The sequence below is a fragment of the Chiloscyllium punctatum genome, chromosome 15, assembly GCF_047496795.1.
Source record: "Chiloscyllium punctatum isolate Juve2018m chromosome 15, sChiPun1.3, whole genome shotgun sequence".
Taxonomy (NCBI): Eukaryota; Metazoa; Chordata; class Chondrichthyes; order Orectolobiformes; family Hemiscylliidae; genus Chiloscyllium; species Chiloscyllium punctatum.
In genome coordinates, this window is record NC_092753.1 from 92548319 (window position 1) to 92566086 (window position 17768).

The window sequence follows — 17768 nt, forward strand, 5'->3', positions numbered from 1 at the left end:
AACAGTGGAGTCATACTCCTGTAAGTAATAAATTATTCTTTAATTTTTACAAAATATTTATATTTAGATGTTTAAGTTTATTTCCTTTGTCTATTTTCCTTTCTCTTAATCTACTTCTTCCCCCCTCTTTTACTCCTTTTTTCTATATCTAATTTGATTTTAATTTTTCCGATTTTGTCACTGACATTTCATCGAGGGCTTTGAGGGATTGAGGCAGGGCACCAGATTGTCTATGTTGTAAAGTGAAGCTATTGTTTGTGTGTGGTCTGTTTGGGTCAGTACACAGGTATTTGTAGTTGCGTCAGCATTTGTCCTCCTGCATTCTCTCTACTTATGGCCTTGCTGTCAGATATTTTGTAAAACAAATCAAAATCTCGGCATTTCCTTGGTGCATGCAGAAGATCGTATCTGTCACATGTCTTGCTATGTTTTGGGTGTTATGGTGCTTGTGTCAAAGATCGATCTTGCAGTTAAGACATGTGAGCTTCATTGACCTACAAGGAGCACTTTGTGCTTGCATGCATTATCCAGTAGCGCTCCAATAGTTTGTCTAGCAAATCTTTTTGGAAAGCTTTAGGGGTGTGGATGTAATCACCAGCTTAATGACTCTGTTCACCAGCTCCTGCTTTCGCAAGCTACAGAATGACCCCTTCCCTCTGCATCTGCTCACAAAATGGTCCATGAATTCTGTCTGCTTCTGTCTAAAAAACATAAATACTAGTTAATGGGTTTGGCAGTTTAATCTGAGTCTGAATTGGTAATCCATTGTGATCTGTTCCTTTTAGGGACTTCATGGCTTTTCTGCTATTAATACAGATGTGTGGTCAAATAATCAATCGCTCATCAGGGACTGATTAACTCTGTGGGTTAGTTTGCTTCAAACATTAATAAAAATGTCAGTGGTAGACATTGCAGAAATCCAACTGGTTTTTGTGTGTGTAGCTTACAAACCCTCAGCAGACGAGCTGGCAGGCAGAATTGCAACATTGTCTTCACACAGCACATGAGGTTCTTTAACAGTGAACTCTCATAAAGACAAGATACACATAACAGCAATAAGTTTGAGCTGTGCACTGTCCATGTAACAAATGTGCTTAACAAAAGTTAACAAAAGTTGACATGCTTAAAAGTGATTTTTTAAAGTTCACTCGTGATATGAGGGTGTCACTGGCAAGGCAGCATTTATAACCCATCCCTAATTGCTGAGAGGGCAGTTAAGAGACTACCATATTGTTATGGGTCTGGAGTTACATGTAGGCTAGACCAGGTAAGGACAGCAGTTTCCTTCCCTAAAGGATATTAGTGGAGTAGGTGAGTATTTCCAACAATCTGCAGTGGTTTCATGGTCATCATTAGACTGTGATTTCCAGTATTGGATTCAAATTCCATCATCTGCTGTGACAGGATTCGAACCCAGGTCCCCAGAACATTAGCTCGGTCCCGAGATAGGCCATCACCTTTCCTTACACTGTACACAAAGCAATTATCTCAAATGCTATCTTTTCTAAAAAGAGAAACTACAATAATCTAACGCAGCAAGCCACAACTACTGCCAATCTGTTTGACAGTTTGCTGGAGACTGGCTGAAATGTTTCATCATTCTACACGATTCTTCATTGAAGAACTTAACTGGTGGCGCTACAGAAGCTAAGAATCCAACCCAATATCAAAAGAGAAATGAAGGGAAGTGAAACTGAGAATGAGTGAATTAATTGGCATCAGAAAGATCAATTAAAGTTACTGGTGTGATATCCAGTCAGAAGCCAATTGAATCCATCTCAAAACACTATGAGAATAGCCACTTTTGCAACATTTACTCCAGCTTTTTTTTTCCAATCATAATTCATGTACATATGCAGTGTGTTAACATAGCATATTGCAATAAATCATTTAGGGATTACAGCATTTGACTAGTGCAGATGGTATGTCGGAAACTGCTTAAATATACCAAGATGCCTGTTGCTAATCAACCAGAACATGCACACACTTTAAGTAGACTATCTTGTATAGCCAGTGAAGGCTAATATATCTTTCCAGAATGTACCAGGATGCAAGTATTTTTACGGCATTATTAATACAAAGAACAAAGAAAATTTACAGCCCAGGAACAGGCCCTTCGGCCCTCCAAGCCTAGGCCGATCCAAATGTACTGTCTAAACCTGTCGGTCAATTCCTAAGCATTTGTATCCCTCTGCTCCCCACCTACTCATGCATCTGTCCAAATGCATCTTAAATGAATCTACCGTGCCTGCCTCTACCACCTCTGCTGGCAACGCATTCCAAGCACCCACCACCCTCTGTGTGAAGTACTTCCACGTGTATCCCCCTTAAACTTTTCACCTTTCACCTTGAAAGCATGACCTCTCGTTTTTGAATCCTTCACCCTGGGAAAAAGCTTGTCACTATCCACTCTGTCTATACCCTGCATAATTTTGTAAACCTCAAACCTGTCATGTCGAAGTTATGGGGAGACTGTGATTATTGGTCTGTTGGCTTGATTATCATTTCACACTTTGGAGAGCACCAGGCTATTCTGACTTTGCTCTAACCACATAAATCCCATGTGTAAATTCAGTGAGAGGTTTTGTAACACAATGGGCAGTATCACTGTCGCTGAGTCAGGAGCTTTGTGTCAAAATCCTGGAATTCCCTCCCTAAGGGCATTGTGGGTCTACCTACAACATGTAGACTCCAGCAGTTCAAGAAGACAGCTCACCTTCTCAAGGGCAAGTAGGGACAGGCAATAAACGCTGGCCCAGCCAATGATACTTCACATGAGGAAAAAAACTTCATCTGCTGATATCCAAAGAAGGTGCATCCTGTGTAGACATGAGAGAGCTATGGGAAAGCAAAGGAGGGAACGATTAATGACATTCAGCCTGAAGGAGAGAGCGGTAGGAGTGTATGGGAGATGTGAAGAGGATTCTTACCTTGATCAGCGCTGACCAATTTTTGTGCACTGACATTAGTTTTTTCATCTTCTACCCTCCCTCTATGACTATCAACTGATATTTCTTGATGTCGGAGAGAAACTGTGATTTCTGCTGCTGCTGGTCAGCATCTCCACCCTGACCACCAACCTCTGCAGCTCCCAGCCCCCCACGTAAACAGAAACCTCCTCTTCAATTTGTCACCCCAGGCATTTAAGTGACAACCACCCCAACCAGACCGTCCTGAACAAAGTCTCCACATAACACCCCCAATCCCAATAGAGTATCAACTGTGGAGAATGCAACTCATGTTGACATTCCCAGCACCCAAGGTCTCACTGAGGATTGGATTAAATCTAACAATGGGCCAGATTCAGCCAGCACTCTGCTAAAGAGTGTACTGACTCGATGGACTGAATGGCCTCCTTTGGTGCCATTGTTAATCTATGGCTCAATAAGGTCACACCATTGCTTAATGTGGGTTGGATGACTATACCTCAGAGTGCTATTTTGCTTCTCTTTTCCACGCATCTTACCTTTCTCATTCAAGGTCACCATGATCCAACTTATTAAGTCTCACGCAATACTGGTGTGTGCGCTGTTTCATATCAAACAAGATAAGCAGGCAGGTGCTTATCTTGCCCAGAAGGCTATTAGGCATGAATAAAATAGATTTGCTGTTCAACCTCTGTAATTCTTTCAAAATAAATGTTAATTCATCTTCTGTCCATGCTGGAAGGCACAAATATTATTTTGCCACTGCTAACATTTTTCATATTGAGCTGAATCTAACGTGGAATTAGGAATAAATCTGGCTACGTAAACACAGAGTTTGGAAACATTTCCTCTGTGATATTGTGTGAGCAAAGGAGTGAGCAGTGAGAAAATATGGTGGGAATCAAACAATCGAATTTACAAACAATTTATGCATTTTCCCTCAAACCGCAAATGGCAACTTCACAATCTAACCACTGGGCAGTGACTATCTTATTTTGATGCGTTTGCATCTCGTTCAAGGCCCAACTCACCTTAATGACACATCACTTCCAATTATCCGCTTCTTCCTAACAAACCGACATAATTCGGAGCTGGTAGCTTTCTTTCCATTCAATTGTGGGAAGTGGACTTCGCTGGCTGGGCCAGCATTTATTGCCCATCCCTAGTTGCTCTTGAGAAGGTGGTGGTGAGCTGCCTTCTTGAACCAGTGCACTTTGTGCTGTGGGTTAACCCACAATGCCCTTGGGGAGAGAATTCCAGGATTTTGACAGTGAAGGAACAGCGATGTGTTTCCAATTCAGGATGGTGAATGGTTTGGGGAGTAACTTTCAGTGGGTGGTCTTCCCAAATGCAGATGCAGCTTGCTGAATGATTGTCCTGGCCCTTGACCAAAGTGAAGAGTGAATTTTCCTATCCTCTGGACTGTGAACTGAATGTAGGAGCTAGAACACTGCAGTTTGATGGGTCATTGTTGGAGGAGGTATAGTGCTAGAACATTGAAAGAGCCTACCTCTACAGTTACCTGACACCCAGTGAAACCACTCTGGAGTCTACTTGCATAATCAATGCAATGAAGAGTGGAATATTCCTTGAGAAATGATGTTCCATGCTTGGAATAAACATCAGGAAACTTACTGAGCAAGCTCTAGTGGGCAATGTAAAAATTCCACTGTTGACTCATTCATTTCCAGATATGTGGCTAACATTGGCTTTTTGACATATCGAATAGCGCAAAGCCCCAATTCTATCACTAAGCAAACCGGAAGCATGAAAACAATGTACAATTGAATAATCTTCACTGAAAAGCATTGCATGGTTGCTTGTCTTGACAGAACAGAGTTTCCTGATAACTTGGCAAGGTAGCGAAAGAAGGAAGGTTTTAGATTCAATTGCAGATTCATTTATTTGGAGAGAATGGCTTAATATCTTTTCAGATAAAGAACGTTTTACATTTTCATTGGGATTAAGATATATCTTGTAACATGAATTGCTGGCAGAGTAGCAGTGACCCTGAATTAGGTTGTCATCATCTTATAGATTCTGTCAATGAAGACTGCAGGAGATAATGTAGATCAATAAAAGAGTTTTTGTACCAAAGCTGTTGGAGATTAAAGATTGACTAAATTTTTAGATAGAAGAAAGGCTGGATAGGCTGGGACTTTTTTCACTCATGTGTAGGAGGTTGAGACATGAGGGATGTAGATAGAGTTAATGGTAATTGACTTTTCCCTCGGATGGGCACTTTCAAGACTAGGGGGTACCTTTTTAAGGTGAGAGGAGAGAGATATTTAAAAAAAGACATGGAGGCAATTGTTTTATACAGAAGGTGGTTCGCATATGGAATGAACTTCCTGAGAAAGTGGTGGATGTGTGTACAATTACAACATTTAAAAAACATTTGGATAAGTACATGAACAGGAAAGGTTTGGAGGGATAAGGACCAGGAGTTGGCGGGTGGGACTAGTTTAGTTTGGGATTATGCTCAGCGTGGCTGGTTGAACCAAAGGGTCTGTTTCCATGTTGTGTGACTGTATGACTCTGTGACTGTGACTATGAATTTATCAGACATCATTCCTTCACCAGAGAAGAGGGTAGAGTGTAGATTCATTCCCTTCAGAACATTGTCAATGCTGCTCACCATAATTAGTGGCACAGACGTGTCCTCTGGCAGATTACTGATTTCCCATCTTTCTCTGCCAATGGGAAAATTCAGTTCATCACCATGGTAACATAATTCAGCGCACAAATTCAAGTAAAGTTGGGACATCACAAGGTCAAATGATGGATAAGGCTTTTTAAAAAAAATCTTGTATTCTTTTATTGCCCATCTGTAATTGTCAAAGGGACAAATATGAGTCAGCCACATTATTGGAATGTTAATGGTATGTTAATATTGGAATGTGGGGAATGTGGTGCTGGAAAGATATAGCAGGTCAAGCAGCATCCAAGGAGCAATCCTGATGAAGGGCTCATGCTCGAAACATCGATTCTCCTGCTCCTCAAATGCTGCCTGACCTGCTGTGTCTTTCCAGCACCACTCTAATCTAGACTCTGATCTCCAGCATCTGCAGTCCTCATTTTCTTCTAATATTGGAATGTGCAATATTTGATCTTGAAAAAGAAAAAAATTATTCATGGGACATAGCCATTTTCAGTAAGACCAATATTTGTTTCCCATCCGTAATTGCCCTTTGGGAAACTGGTGGCTAACCAACTGGGTGGCACGGTGGTTCAGAGGTTAGCACTGCTTCCCCACAGCGGCAGGGACCTGGGTTCGATTCCAGTTTGGGCAACTGTCTGGACATTCTCCCCGTGTCTGCGTGGGTTTCCTCCCCCAGTCCAAAGATGTGTGGGTTAGGTGGTTTGGCCATGTTAAATTGCTCATAATATCCAGGGATATGTAGGCGAGATGGGTTAGCCATGGAAGAATACAGGAATAGGGTGGACAGTTGGGGCTAGGTGGATGCTTTTCAGAGGATTGGTGCAGACTCAATGGGCCGAGTGGCCTCTTTCTGTACAGAATGGATTCTACAATTAAGCAAGAATAGAATTAGCAGATCCATTTAGCATTATGATTATTGTATCACAGAGACATGATCTTCTTTGAGTTCACCAGGAATCCCTTCTTTCAAGGTATGGGTGTCACTGTCAATTGCCGGTACAGAACATGACTATTGGGAAAATAAAGGGAGATGTTGTTGGAAGTTCGGTAGCATGTCTCCCTTCATCAAAATGAAAGTGTAATGTTTCAGAAACCATCAGCTGTTGGTAGTGGCCACACAATATCACTATGTGCACAATTAGTTCCAGAACATCTTGCTCTCATTGTGAAGACAAATTTACTCTGACTATAATACCATTGCAGCATTTGATCGATGGAGTGAAGAGTTCCTGTGTTTACTATTCCCAGCACAACATTTCAAAGCCAATCATGTTAAAGCAAATTTAATTTTCATAGAATCACAGAATTGTTACAGTGCAGAAGCAAGCCATTCAGCCCATCGTGCCTGCTCTGACTCTATTATCTAAAACTAATCTCCTGCTTTTTCCTCATCGCCTTGCACAACATTTCTTTCTAAGCAACCATCCAATGCCCCTCCTGAATGCTGCAATTAAGCCAGCCTCTCTTTGGAGAGAAAAATGTTCACAGGGGAATTAATGGAGACTTTTGAATGAGGAGAAAATGAGGACTGAGTCGGACATTTGCAGGCAGTGCATTGTACTTCCTAAACTACTCGCTGTGAGAAATAGTTTTGTCTCACATCATGCTCGATTCATTTAGATTAGATTAGATTAGATTAGATTACTTACAGTGTGGAAACAGGCCTTTCGGCCCAACAAGTCCACACCGCATCTGCCGAAGCGCAACCCACCCATACCCCTACATCTACCCCTTACCTAACACTACGGGCAATTTAGCATGGCCAATTCACCTAACCTGCACATCTTTGGACTGTGGGAGGAAACCGGAGCACCCGGAGGAAACCCATGCAGACACGGGGAGAATGTGCAAACTCCACACAGAGAGTCGCCTGAGGCGGGAAATTGAACCCGGATCTCTGGCGCTGTGAGGCAGCAGTGCTAACCACTGTGCCACCGTGCCGCCCACACACACTACACACTACTTAAAATCCATGCCCTCACATTTCTTTCCTTTACAAATGGGAATAGCTTCTCCCTAATTATTCTGTCCAGACCACTCAAAAGTCTCATTCGAATGTCTGGAGTGCGGTGCTGGAAAAGCACAGCAGGTCAGGCTGCATCCGAGGAGCAGGAGAATCGACTCAGTCCTCATTCGAAAGTCTCCATCAATTCTCTTGTGAACATTTTTCTCTCCAAAGAGAACAATTCCTTCAATCCATCCCCGTAACTGAATTACCTGGGATGTGGGCATCACTGGCTGGACCAGCATTTATTGTCCATCCCAAGTTGCCCTTGAGAAGATGGAGAGCAATGCATTCTTGCCACAGCCAAGTTGGAAGATTGTCAACCTCTCTATTTATGAATAAATGTTCGAGTCTGTTAGGATCTAAGTGAAACATTTTCAAATTACCTTTTAGTTGAAGATAATTGTAGCATATTGAGGCTGTAATTTTTTAATTTAATTTTTAGATGTTTGAACACATTATGACACACCTTCAGGACAGGTGAGACTTCACCTGGATCTCCTGGCCTAGAAGTAGGGAGACGAATGACTGCACCACAGGAACTCCAAGCTGTTATTTTTATCCAGGCAGTACCTGTTTATTATAAATATAATGTGTTAAATAAACTGATGAATAGAGGAATACAATTTGACAAGTGTCTAACTCCTTAGTATCATCTATAGTAGTTTTCAGGCTCATGATTCTTATTTTATTCAAGAGTTCTTCGCTGAGTTGCCTGTTGAATGTTCTGCTTGTGTCACCGACGATGTGTCTTAAGATAATATTAAATTATAATCACTTTTTTTTCTCTTTTCCACCCTTTCCTACCATTATGATTACCATCCATCTCACTGTCCATCCTTCCCTTCCCCTTCCCACTGCCCCGCCCCCCCCCATCCCAACCCCCGTCACCCTTCCCTCTGTCACTCGGTGAATCAACATTTCAACATCATTGAAGACAGAAGTGGACTCAAGCCATCACCACAACCATTGACCGCTCATTTTACATTTGTCTGTGCCATTGGCTTTTCCTGGATGTTATCTTAGAGTTGGGGCAGTGCACATAGTCCTGGTGCTCGCTGTCTTTTGTTGAATTTCCTGTGCAGTTCAAGACCTATAGACACTCTGGGTTGCTTACCTCTTCCTCCTCACTGCCAATATATGACCTGAGATAATCATGTGCAATAACTAAAGTTTGAAGCCGCTTTAATGAATTACATAGAAAATACAGCACAGTAACAGGTCATTCAGTAAAGTTCATGAGTTTTGTTATTACCTGCAGGAAATTGCTTCTACTGCCTGAAATTAGATTTACGTTGGAATTTCAAAGACAACTATGACTCATTTTAAATCGGGACAACCTTTCAGAGTGGTGGGTTGTCTTCACCACATCCTTTTCTTTGACATGAAACCTCTCTGTCAGGAGACCAATTTTGAAGTGGAGGTTTCTCATTGAATGCTGTTGATGAAACGGTTCAGTCCTCCAAGAACGACAGGGCCTGACATCTTGAGGGACAGCTTACTGATCAAGGCAAGGGGACCCACTCAAAGAGGGCTCCCTGAATTGGGCAGTGCAAAGAGGTGGATGATAAACCTGAGAGTTTGAGGGAAAGGTACTGATAAAGGCAGTGTTTGGAGGTGATTGCAAATCTGGATAGGGTTCGGCAATTCAGAATGGTTTGCTAAGTTGTAAAGTATGCGGGAAGATATGGTAGATAACATAAAGAGGGGAGTATCGAGCTGGGCAAAATGCAGTTAGATAATGGTTACAGCGTAGAAGGAGGCCAATCACTTTTCCTATCTGTGTTTGCTCTCTGCTGGACCAACCTACCTTGACCCTCTCTCTTGAATGTTCCCAATAGCGTAGTCCTGCAAACTGATCCCCTTCAGATAATTGTCCAACTCTCTTCTGAAAGCCATGATTGAGTCTGCCTCCACCATGCACTTGGGCAGTATAAATCACAGCCTAAGCAGTCACGGTGTAAGGAAATTTCATTCATGTTGCCACTGTGTCATTAGGAGAAAGTGAGGACTGCAGATGCTGGAGATCAGAGCTGAAAATGTGTTGCTGGAAAAGCGCAGCAGGTCAGGCAGCATCCAAGGAGCAGGAGAATCAACGTCATTAACCAACCACATTAAATCAGCCTCTGACTAGATTCAACCCTTCAGCAAGCTTCCCCCAACCTATTCTGTTCCGATTGGTTTATTTGAACCCCTTTATCAAATCTCCTCTTTTCCGAGCATTCATTCTCGGAATGCATTGAGCTGAGTGAAGTTTATCAGCCCTAGATTCTAGATTAGAGTGGTGCTGGAAAAACACAGCAGTTCAGGCAGCATCCGTGGAGCAGGGAAATCGACTTTTCGGGCAAAAGCCCTTCATCAGGAAAGAGGCAGAGAGCCTGAAGGGTGGAGAGATAAATGAGTGGAAGGTGGGGGTGGGGAGAAAGTAGCATAGAGTACAATAGGTGAATGGGGGTGGGGATGGAGGTGATAAGTCAGAGAGGAGGGTGGGGGAAGGTAGCAAAGAGTACAATGGGTGAATGTGGGTGGGGATGAAGGTAATAGGTCAGAGAGGAGGGTGGAGTGGATAGGTGGAAAGGAAGATAGGCAAGTCAGGCAAGTCATGGTGACAGTGCTGAGCTGGAAGTTTGGAACTGGGGTGAGGTGGGGGAAGGGGAAATGAGTAAACCGGTGAAGTCCACATTGATGCCCTGGGGCCGTTGCCCTGGCCCCCAATGCCTCATCTTCACCATGCAGATCCAATCCCTCTACACCTCCATCCGCCATGACGAGGGCCTCCAAGCCCTCCATTTCTTCCTCTCCCGATGACCCCAACAGTACCCTTCCACCAACACTCTCGTTCTTTTGGCTGAACTGGTCCTCACCCTCAACAATTTCTCCTTCAAATCCTTCCACTTCCTCCAGACCAAAGGGATAGCCATGGGCACCCGTATGGGCCCCAGCTATTCCTGTCTCTTTGTTGGCTACTTAGAACTGTCTATCTTCCATAATTACACTGGCACCACTCCCCACCTCTTTCTCCGTTACATTGATGACTGCATTGGCACCACCTCGTGCTCCCGTGAGGAGGTTGAGCAATTCATCAACTTCACCAATACATTCCACCCTGTCCTTAGATTTACCTCAACCATTTCTGACACTTTCCTCCCCTTTCTGGATCTCTCCATCTCCATTAATGACGACCGACTTGACACCGACATTTTTTACAAACCCACCGACTCCCACAGCTACCTGAAATATACCTCTTCCCACCCTACCTCCTGCAAAAATGCCATCCCGTATTCCCAATTCCTCCACCTCCGCCGTATCTGTTCCCAGGAGGTCCAGTTCCACCACAGAACACACCAGAGGACCTCCTTCTTTAGAGATCGCAATTTCCCTTCCCACATGGTTAAAGATGCCCTCCAAAACAGCTTTTCCACATCCCGCACCTCCACCCTCAGACCCCACCTCTCCAACCATAACAAGACAGAAACCCCTGGTGCTCACCTTCCACCCTACCAACCTTCGCATAAACCAAATCATCCAAGGATATTTCCGCCACCTCCAAACGGACCCCACCACCAGGGATATATTTCCCTCACCACCCCTTTCCACCTTCCGCAAAGACCGTTCCCTCCGTGACTACCCTACAACCCACCCTCCCATCCTGGCACCTTCCCCTGCCACTGCAGGAATTGCAAAACCTGTGCCCACACCTCCTCCCTCAACTCCATCCAAGGTCCCAAAGGAGCCTTCCACATCCATCAAAGTTTTACCTGCGCATCCACCAATATCATTTATTGTAACCGTTGCTCCCAATACAGTCTCCTCTACATTGGGGAGACTGGACACCTCCTAGCAGAGTGCTTTAGGGACCATCTCTGTGACACCCACACCAATCAACCTTACCGCCCTGTGGACCAACATTTCAACTCCCCCTTCCACTCTGCTAAGGACATGGAGGTCCTGGGCCTCCTTCACCGCCGTTCCCTCACCACCCGAAGCCTGGAGGAAGAACGCCTCATCTTCCGCCTCGGAACACTTTAACCCCAGGGCATCAATGTGGACTTCACCGGTTTCCTCATTTCCCCTTCCCCCACCTCACCCCAGTTCCAAACTTCCAGCTCAGCACTGTCCCCATGACTTGTCCTACCTGCTTATCTTCCTTTCCACCTATCCACTCCACCCTCCTCCCTGACCTATCACCTCCATCTCCACCCCCATTCACCTATTGTACTCTATGCTACTTTCTTCCCACCTCCACCCTCCTCTCATTTATCTCTTCACCCTGCAGGCACCCTGCCTCTCTTCCTGATGGAGGGCTTTTGCCCGAAATATCGATTTGCCTGCTCCTCGGATGCTGCCTGACCTGCTGTGCTTTTCCAGCACCACTCTAATCTAGACTCTAGTTTCCAGCATTGGCAGTCCTTGTTTTTACCATTATCAGCCCAGGTGTCATTTTCATAACGTTCTTTCTGCCAATGAAATTGACAGTGGGCTTTCTAACAAATTGGGAGCTAAGGGCACTCAGTCAAGCGATGGGGAGAAGGGGTTACTTTGTCCGATTATGTGACAGAAGAGGTAGGTACGAGAGGAGGATGTTGAGGATAATATTAAAATGGTGTTGGAATTTACTGAGCCTGATTATGGAAGGCCCACTTGAGCAAACTGGATAATGTTGCCATGCAAGGGAACTGAATTAACATAGCAGGGATCCAGGTACTGACTCAGTGTGTGTTGCAGCAATTCTGTTGTCGAGCGCATTTGTGTTAATTAATCTGAATCTTGCTGTTCTGGTCTGTCGCTCCAATCAGACATTTGTGGGATCACAAAAACTGTGTTCTGATAAAGAAAGCCCGAGGGGTTACTCATTCTTTCTGGATCTGAGCTGTACCTTCTTATCACACCTGGCCATGTGTTGGCTCCTCCATCCCAACCACAGGCACATGTCCTGACAAACCACTTCAATTGCTAAGCACCTTACAGAACAAAATAAATAATTTTTGGAAGCTCGTTTAAACACACAACCTTGAATTTGTCATCTGACTGGTTGAAGAGGGGTGCATTGAGTTTGGAAACATGGGAATGGCTGGACGAGAAAAAAGGAACGGGTCCATTTAATTCAGATTCCTGGGAGCAAGGTAATACAAGATAATCATAAGACAGTAGGTAATCACAACAGGAGCAGGCCATTTGGCCCCTCAAGCCCAATCTGTCAATCAATAGATTCATAAGACCATAAGACATCGGAGCAGACTTAGTTCATCTGCCTGCCGATTATGGCTGATATGTTTTTTAACCCCATTCTCCTGCCTTCTCCCTGTACTTTTGATGCCCTTATCAATCATGAACCTATCTATTGCTGTCCTATTATGCTCAAGACTTGGCCTCCATATCCTTCTGTGGCAATGAGTTCCACAGATTGCCACCCTCTGGCTGAAGAAATTCCTCCTCATCTCAGTTCTGAAGGTTTGTCCCTTCTCTCTGAGGCTGTGTCCTCGGGTCCCAGTCTCTCGGTTTGAGACAGAGAGGTTGGGCTCAGACGTAACAGTATTACAATTGGGTAAAGGTAACTATAAAGACATGAGGGAGGAGCTGGCCAGAGTTGTTTGGAAGGGGAGTCTAACAGGGAAGACGGTGTAGCAGCAATGGCAGGAGCTTTGGGGTGTAATTCAGGATGCACAGCAGAAATACATCCCAACGAAGAAGAAACACACTGAGGGGAAAAAGTGGCTGACAAGGGAAGTCAGGTATTATGGTCACTGCTCCCCAGAGTCTCCTTTACCTTCAGCTCCCTAATCATGGCTGCCTTATTACACATCACCAAATCCAGAATTGCCTATTTCCTCTTAGTCTCTATCACAAGCTGTTCCAAAACAAACTTTGTTTTCATTTCATGAATTCCTTTCCTTGGGATCTGATACCAAACTGATTTTCCTAGTCTACCTGCATATTGAAGATCTGATGATTATTGTAGCAGTGCCTTCTTTAAATACCATTGCTGGGAGGCCTATACATTACTCCCATCAGGGTCTAATTGCCTTTGCAATTTGTCTACTCTACCCACACAGATTCTATGCATTCCAACCCTATATTACTTCTTGCTATCGGTTTACTTAATTTTCTTACTATTACGGTAACCCCACCCCTTCTGCCCATCTGCTAGTCTTTTCAATAGAATTTGTATCCTTGGATATTTAGTTCCCAGCCACGACTTTGTGGTATCCACAACACTGTAACTGCCGATTTCAATCTGCGCTACCAGCTCATTTAAGTACAGCACCCTCATTGCTGCACTCACTGCTCCTGATTTCATAGTTGTCCCCTTGTCTGCTCTGCCTGAAATTAGATTCCTGTTTTTCCATACTCTCCATCATAATAGTTGTTCTGGAAATATTACTAACCTCTGGTGGACCCTCTCCTGCTTTAACATTTTCCATTCTTTTTTCTTGTTCCTGAACCCATCCTCCTCCCAAACCGCCCACGATTTAATTCAAAGCCCTATCCACAGGCCTAGTCATGCGACTCATCTGGACACTGGTCCCAGCATGATTCAGTTGGAACCCATCCCTTCGCCGCAGCTCCCTCCTTTCCCAGTATTGATGCCAATTTCCCATGAATTCAAACCTATTTCCCCCACACCAATCTTGAGCCAGGTTTTTACATCTTTAATCTTGTTGACTCTGTGCCATTTTGTTCATGGCTCAGATAGTAATCCAGAGATTATCACTTTTATGGTCTATTCTTTAATTTAGCCTCTAGCTGCTCGTAATCCCCCAGCAGAATCTTTTTCCTCTCTCTCCCCATATCATTGGCACCTACATGGGCCATGACAACTGGATCTTCCCCCAGCTTGGAGATCCTGAGCCTGGGAACTAGGTAGACATCACAGTTATAGAGTCATAGGGTCACAGAGTCCTACAGCACAGGGACAGGCCCCTTTGGCCGAAACTGGTCCACGCCGACCAAAATGTCTGTCCACCCTAGTCCCATTTCCAGACATTTTCTATCCATGTATTTCTCCAAATGCCTTTTAAATATTGTTAATGTACCCGCCTCAGCTGACAGCTTATTCCATATACGTACCACCCTCTGTGTAAAAAGATTGCCCCTCAGGTTCCCTTTTATTCCTTCTCCTCTAAAGTTAAAATAATGCCCTCTGGTCCTTAATTTCTCAATCCTGGGGAAAAGACTGAGTGCATTCACCAAATCCCTGCCTCCTATGATCTTATATACTTCTGTAATATCCCCCCTCAGTCTCCAACGCTTGAAAAAAAAGCTTGTCCATCCTCTCCCTATAACTGATACATTGAGTCCAGACAGCATCCTTTCAAATTTCATCTGTGCTCTTTCCTGTTTATTAACATCCTTCCTGTAGCAAGGTAACCAAAACTGAACACATTACTCCAAATGTGGCCTCACCAACGTCCTGTATACCTGCAACATAATTTCCCAACTTCGATTCTCAATACACTGACTGATGAAGGCCAGTGTGCCAAAAGCCTTCTTCACTGCCCTGTCTACCTGTGACTCCACTTTCAGAGAACTATGTACCTGAACTCCAAGGTCCCTCTGTTCTACTACACTCCTGAAGGCCCTATCATTCACCAAGGGGCAGGAGAATCGATGATACGGGCATGTGCCCTTCATCAGGATTGAAAGGTTTATGCCCAAAAAGTCAATTCTCCTGCCCCTTGGATGCTGCCTGACCTGTTGTGCTTTTCTAGCACCACTCTTTTTGACCATTGTTACTTATTGCAAAGAGAATTAAATTGAAAAGTAGGGAAACCATCCTTTTATTATGCAGTGAGACTGCATCTGGAATATCGCATACAGTATTTAAACCCCTTTACTAAAAGATAGATATAAAATGCGGTTCAAAGAAGGTTTATTGTGCTAATGTCTGGAGTGAGAGGTTTCTGTTAGGCTGACAGGTTGAACAACCTAGGCTTGTATCTGCTGGATTTAAAATAGTCATAAATGTTTTACTTAAAACCATACACGATCCTGAGGGATCTTGACAAGCTAGATGTGAAGAATTGAGAAATAAGAGACACTGTTGAAAAATCAGAGGCCACCCATCTAAAACAGAGATGAGGTGAATTTTTTCTTTCTCTCAGAAAGCCAAAAGTCTTTACAACCCTCTTCCTGAAAGGATGGTCAAAGTCACGTTCTTGAAACATTTTAAGGCAGAGGTAGATAGATTCTTGGCAGGCGGAGAGAGTGAAAGGTTTATCAGTTACAGGTGCAAATGTGTATTTGTGGTTATAATCAGATTGGACATGATGTTATTAGATATTAGATTACTTGCAGTGTGGAAACAGGCCCTTCGGCCCAACTAGTCCACACTTACCGTCCGAAGAGCAACCCACCCAGACCCATTCTCCTACATTTACCTACTCACCTAACACTATGGGCAATTTAGCATGGCCAATTTACCTAACCTGCACATTTTTGGACTGTGGGAGGAAACCGGAGCACCCGGAGGAAATCCACGCAGACACAGGGAGAATGTGCAAACTCCACACAGACAGTTGCCTGAGGCAGGAACTGAACCTGGATCTCTGGTGTTGTGAGGCAGCAGTGCTAACCACTGTGCCACCCATGTTATTGAATGGCAGAGTAGACTTGAGGGGAGTAGACTATTCCGACTCATATTTTGTCTGTTCCCCATGTATCCCTTCAAAGACATTAGCAGATGTAGGCAGGTAAGCGGGAAGGGCAGTTGCTGGTCGTGAGCACTCTGAAGCTAAAATCCAAAGCTGGTAAAAGCAACAGGAAAGTCAGTGTGAGCTAGTGAAAGAGTAAGAAGACTAGTCACGCTTGATCATTACTCAGTACTTGGAGAAGAAGGATCTGAAGGTTTTAGGGATCCAGGAATAAAGGTAAGGAGCCTTTTCTTCAAGGGGAAGCCACTTTAAATTAATGGTGCATTCGAACAGTCTGGGAAGGATAGAAGTCAAAAGGAGTACTGACCAATCATAGTGAGCTTTATCACCAGCGCAAGCACACACAATAAGGCACAGCTGTTGGAGCAGAATCAAGTGTTGTTAAAGTGATTTTCACTGAGGTTTTAACATTCAGGATGCCAAGGAGCAGATTGAAGATAAAACAGACAACAGAAAAGGGAGTCTAATAGGAGAAGAAGACTGTGATAACATTAGGAAAAACATGACATAAATTTTGGATTTAACAGGAAGAATTATTAATGCCTCTACCACTGAAATTTGTTTCAAAAATTGGGAAAAGAGAAAGGCATTGTATTTTGGTCCATGACAAGCATGAAAACGTTTTCTTTTAATGAACAGATGGAATACATTGACTTAGGCTGCAGAACACAAGGAAAGCTCTATTTTTGTCTGAAGGAAGCAGGAAGACACCATCTTGATCAAAAGAAGTAGTTGAAAGTCCCCAGCAAGCAGTACAGAAACACAGATTGCTACCTAACTGAAATTAAAGGTTAAAATAAGTAAACTACTACAGTGTCACCAGAAAACCGATTTAGATTTTCTATTAGATGATAATCACACAACATTGCTATAACTCAGAGTCTTAAAGTTTGACGATGCTAGAAAACAAGGAGATTCATAGCAGTATTGAGATACTGCAAGTTTAAAAGCCAAGAAGTCTGCAGATTACAAACAGCATTTAGATGTTGCAAGTTAAAGAATTTTGAAGTAGGGTAAATAATCTTATTAAGAAGAAATGACATGAGAAATAATGCTATTTCAAAGATTTAATGTCAGAGATGGGCCAGACAGAACACAGGATTAGACACCTCAGAAACATAGTACAGAATCATACAGTGCAGAAAAGGCCCTTCAGTCTATCGAGCCTGCACCAACATGAGAGACACCTGACCTTCAGGCTCATCCCAATTACCAGCACTTGGCCATAGCCTTGAATATTACACAACACCAGGTTATAGTCCAACAGGTTTATTTGAAAGCATTAGCTTTCAGAGCGATGCTCCTTAGTCATGTGATTTTTAACTTTGTACACCCCAGTCTAACACCAGCACCTCCAAATCTTGAATGATGTGCCAAGTGCTCATCCAGGTACTTTCTATAGAATGTAAGACAACTCAACTCTACCGGCCTCCCAGGTAGCACACTGCAGACTGTCACCACCCACTGTAAAAGGGTTTTTCCTCATATCACCCGCCCCCCCCACTCAAAAACTTTTACCCCTT

At 43.6% G+C, this 17768-nt stretch overlaps 1 protein-coding gene across 2 annotated transcripts in view; it reads left to right on the top strand.

The window, feature by feature from the left end:
- Positions 1–17768, top strand: part of LOC140486503 (neural cell adhesion molecule 2-like) — a 1585952-nt gene that overhangs the window by 1482339 nt on the left and 85845 nt on the right. Inside the window, exon 16 of one of the 2 annotated variants that reach the window (XM_072585745.1) lies at positions 8532–9872. The exons of the other annotated variant lie outside the window; for it this stretch is intronic. Coding sequence (XP_072441846.1) covers positions 8532–8620 — 89 coding nt within the window. The 3' untranslated portion in view covers positions 8621–9872. Of the gene's footprint in view, positions 1–8531; positions 9873–17768 lie in introns of those variants that run through there. 2 annotated transcript variants of the gene reach the window in all.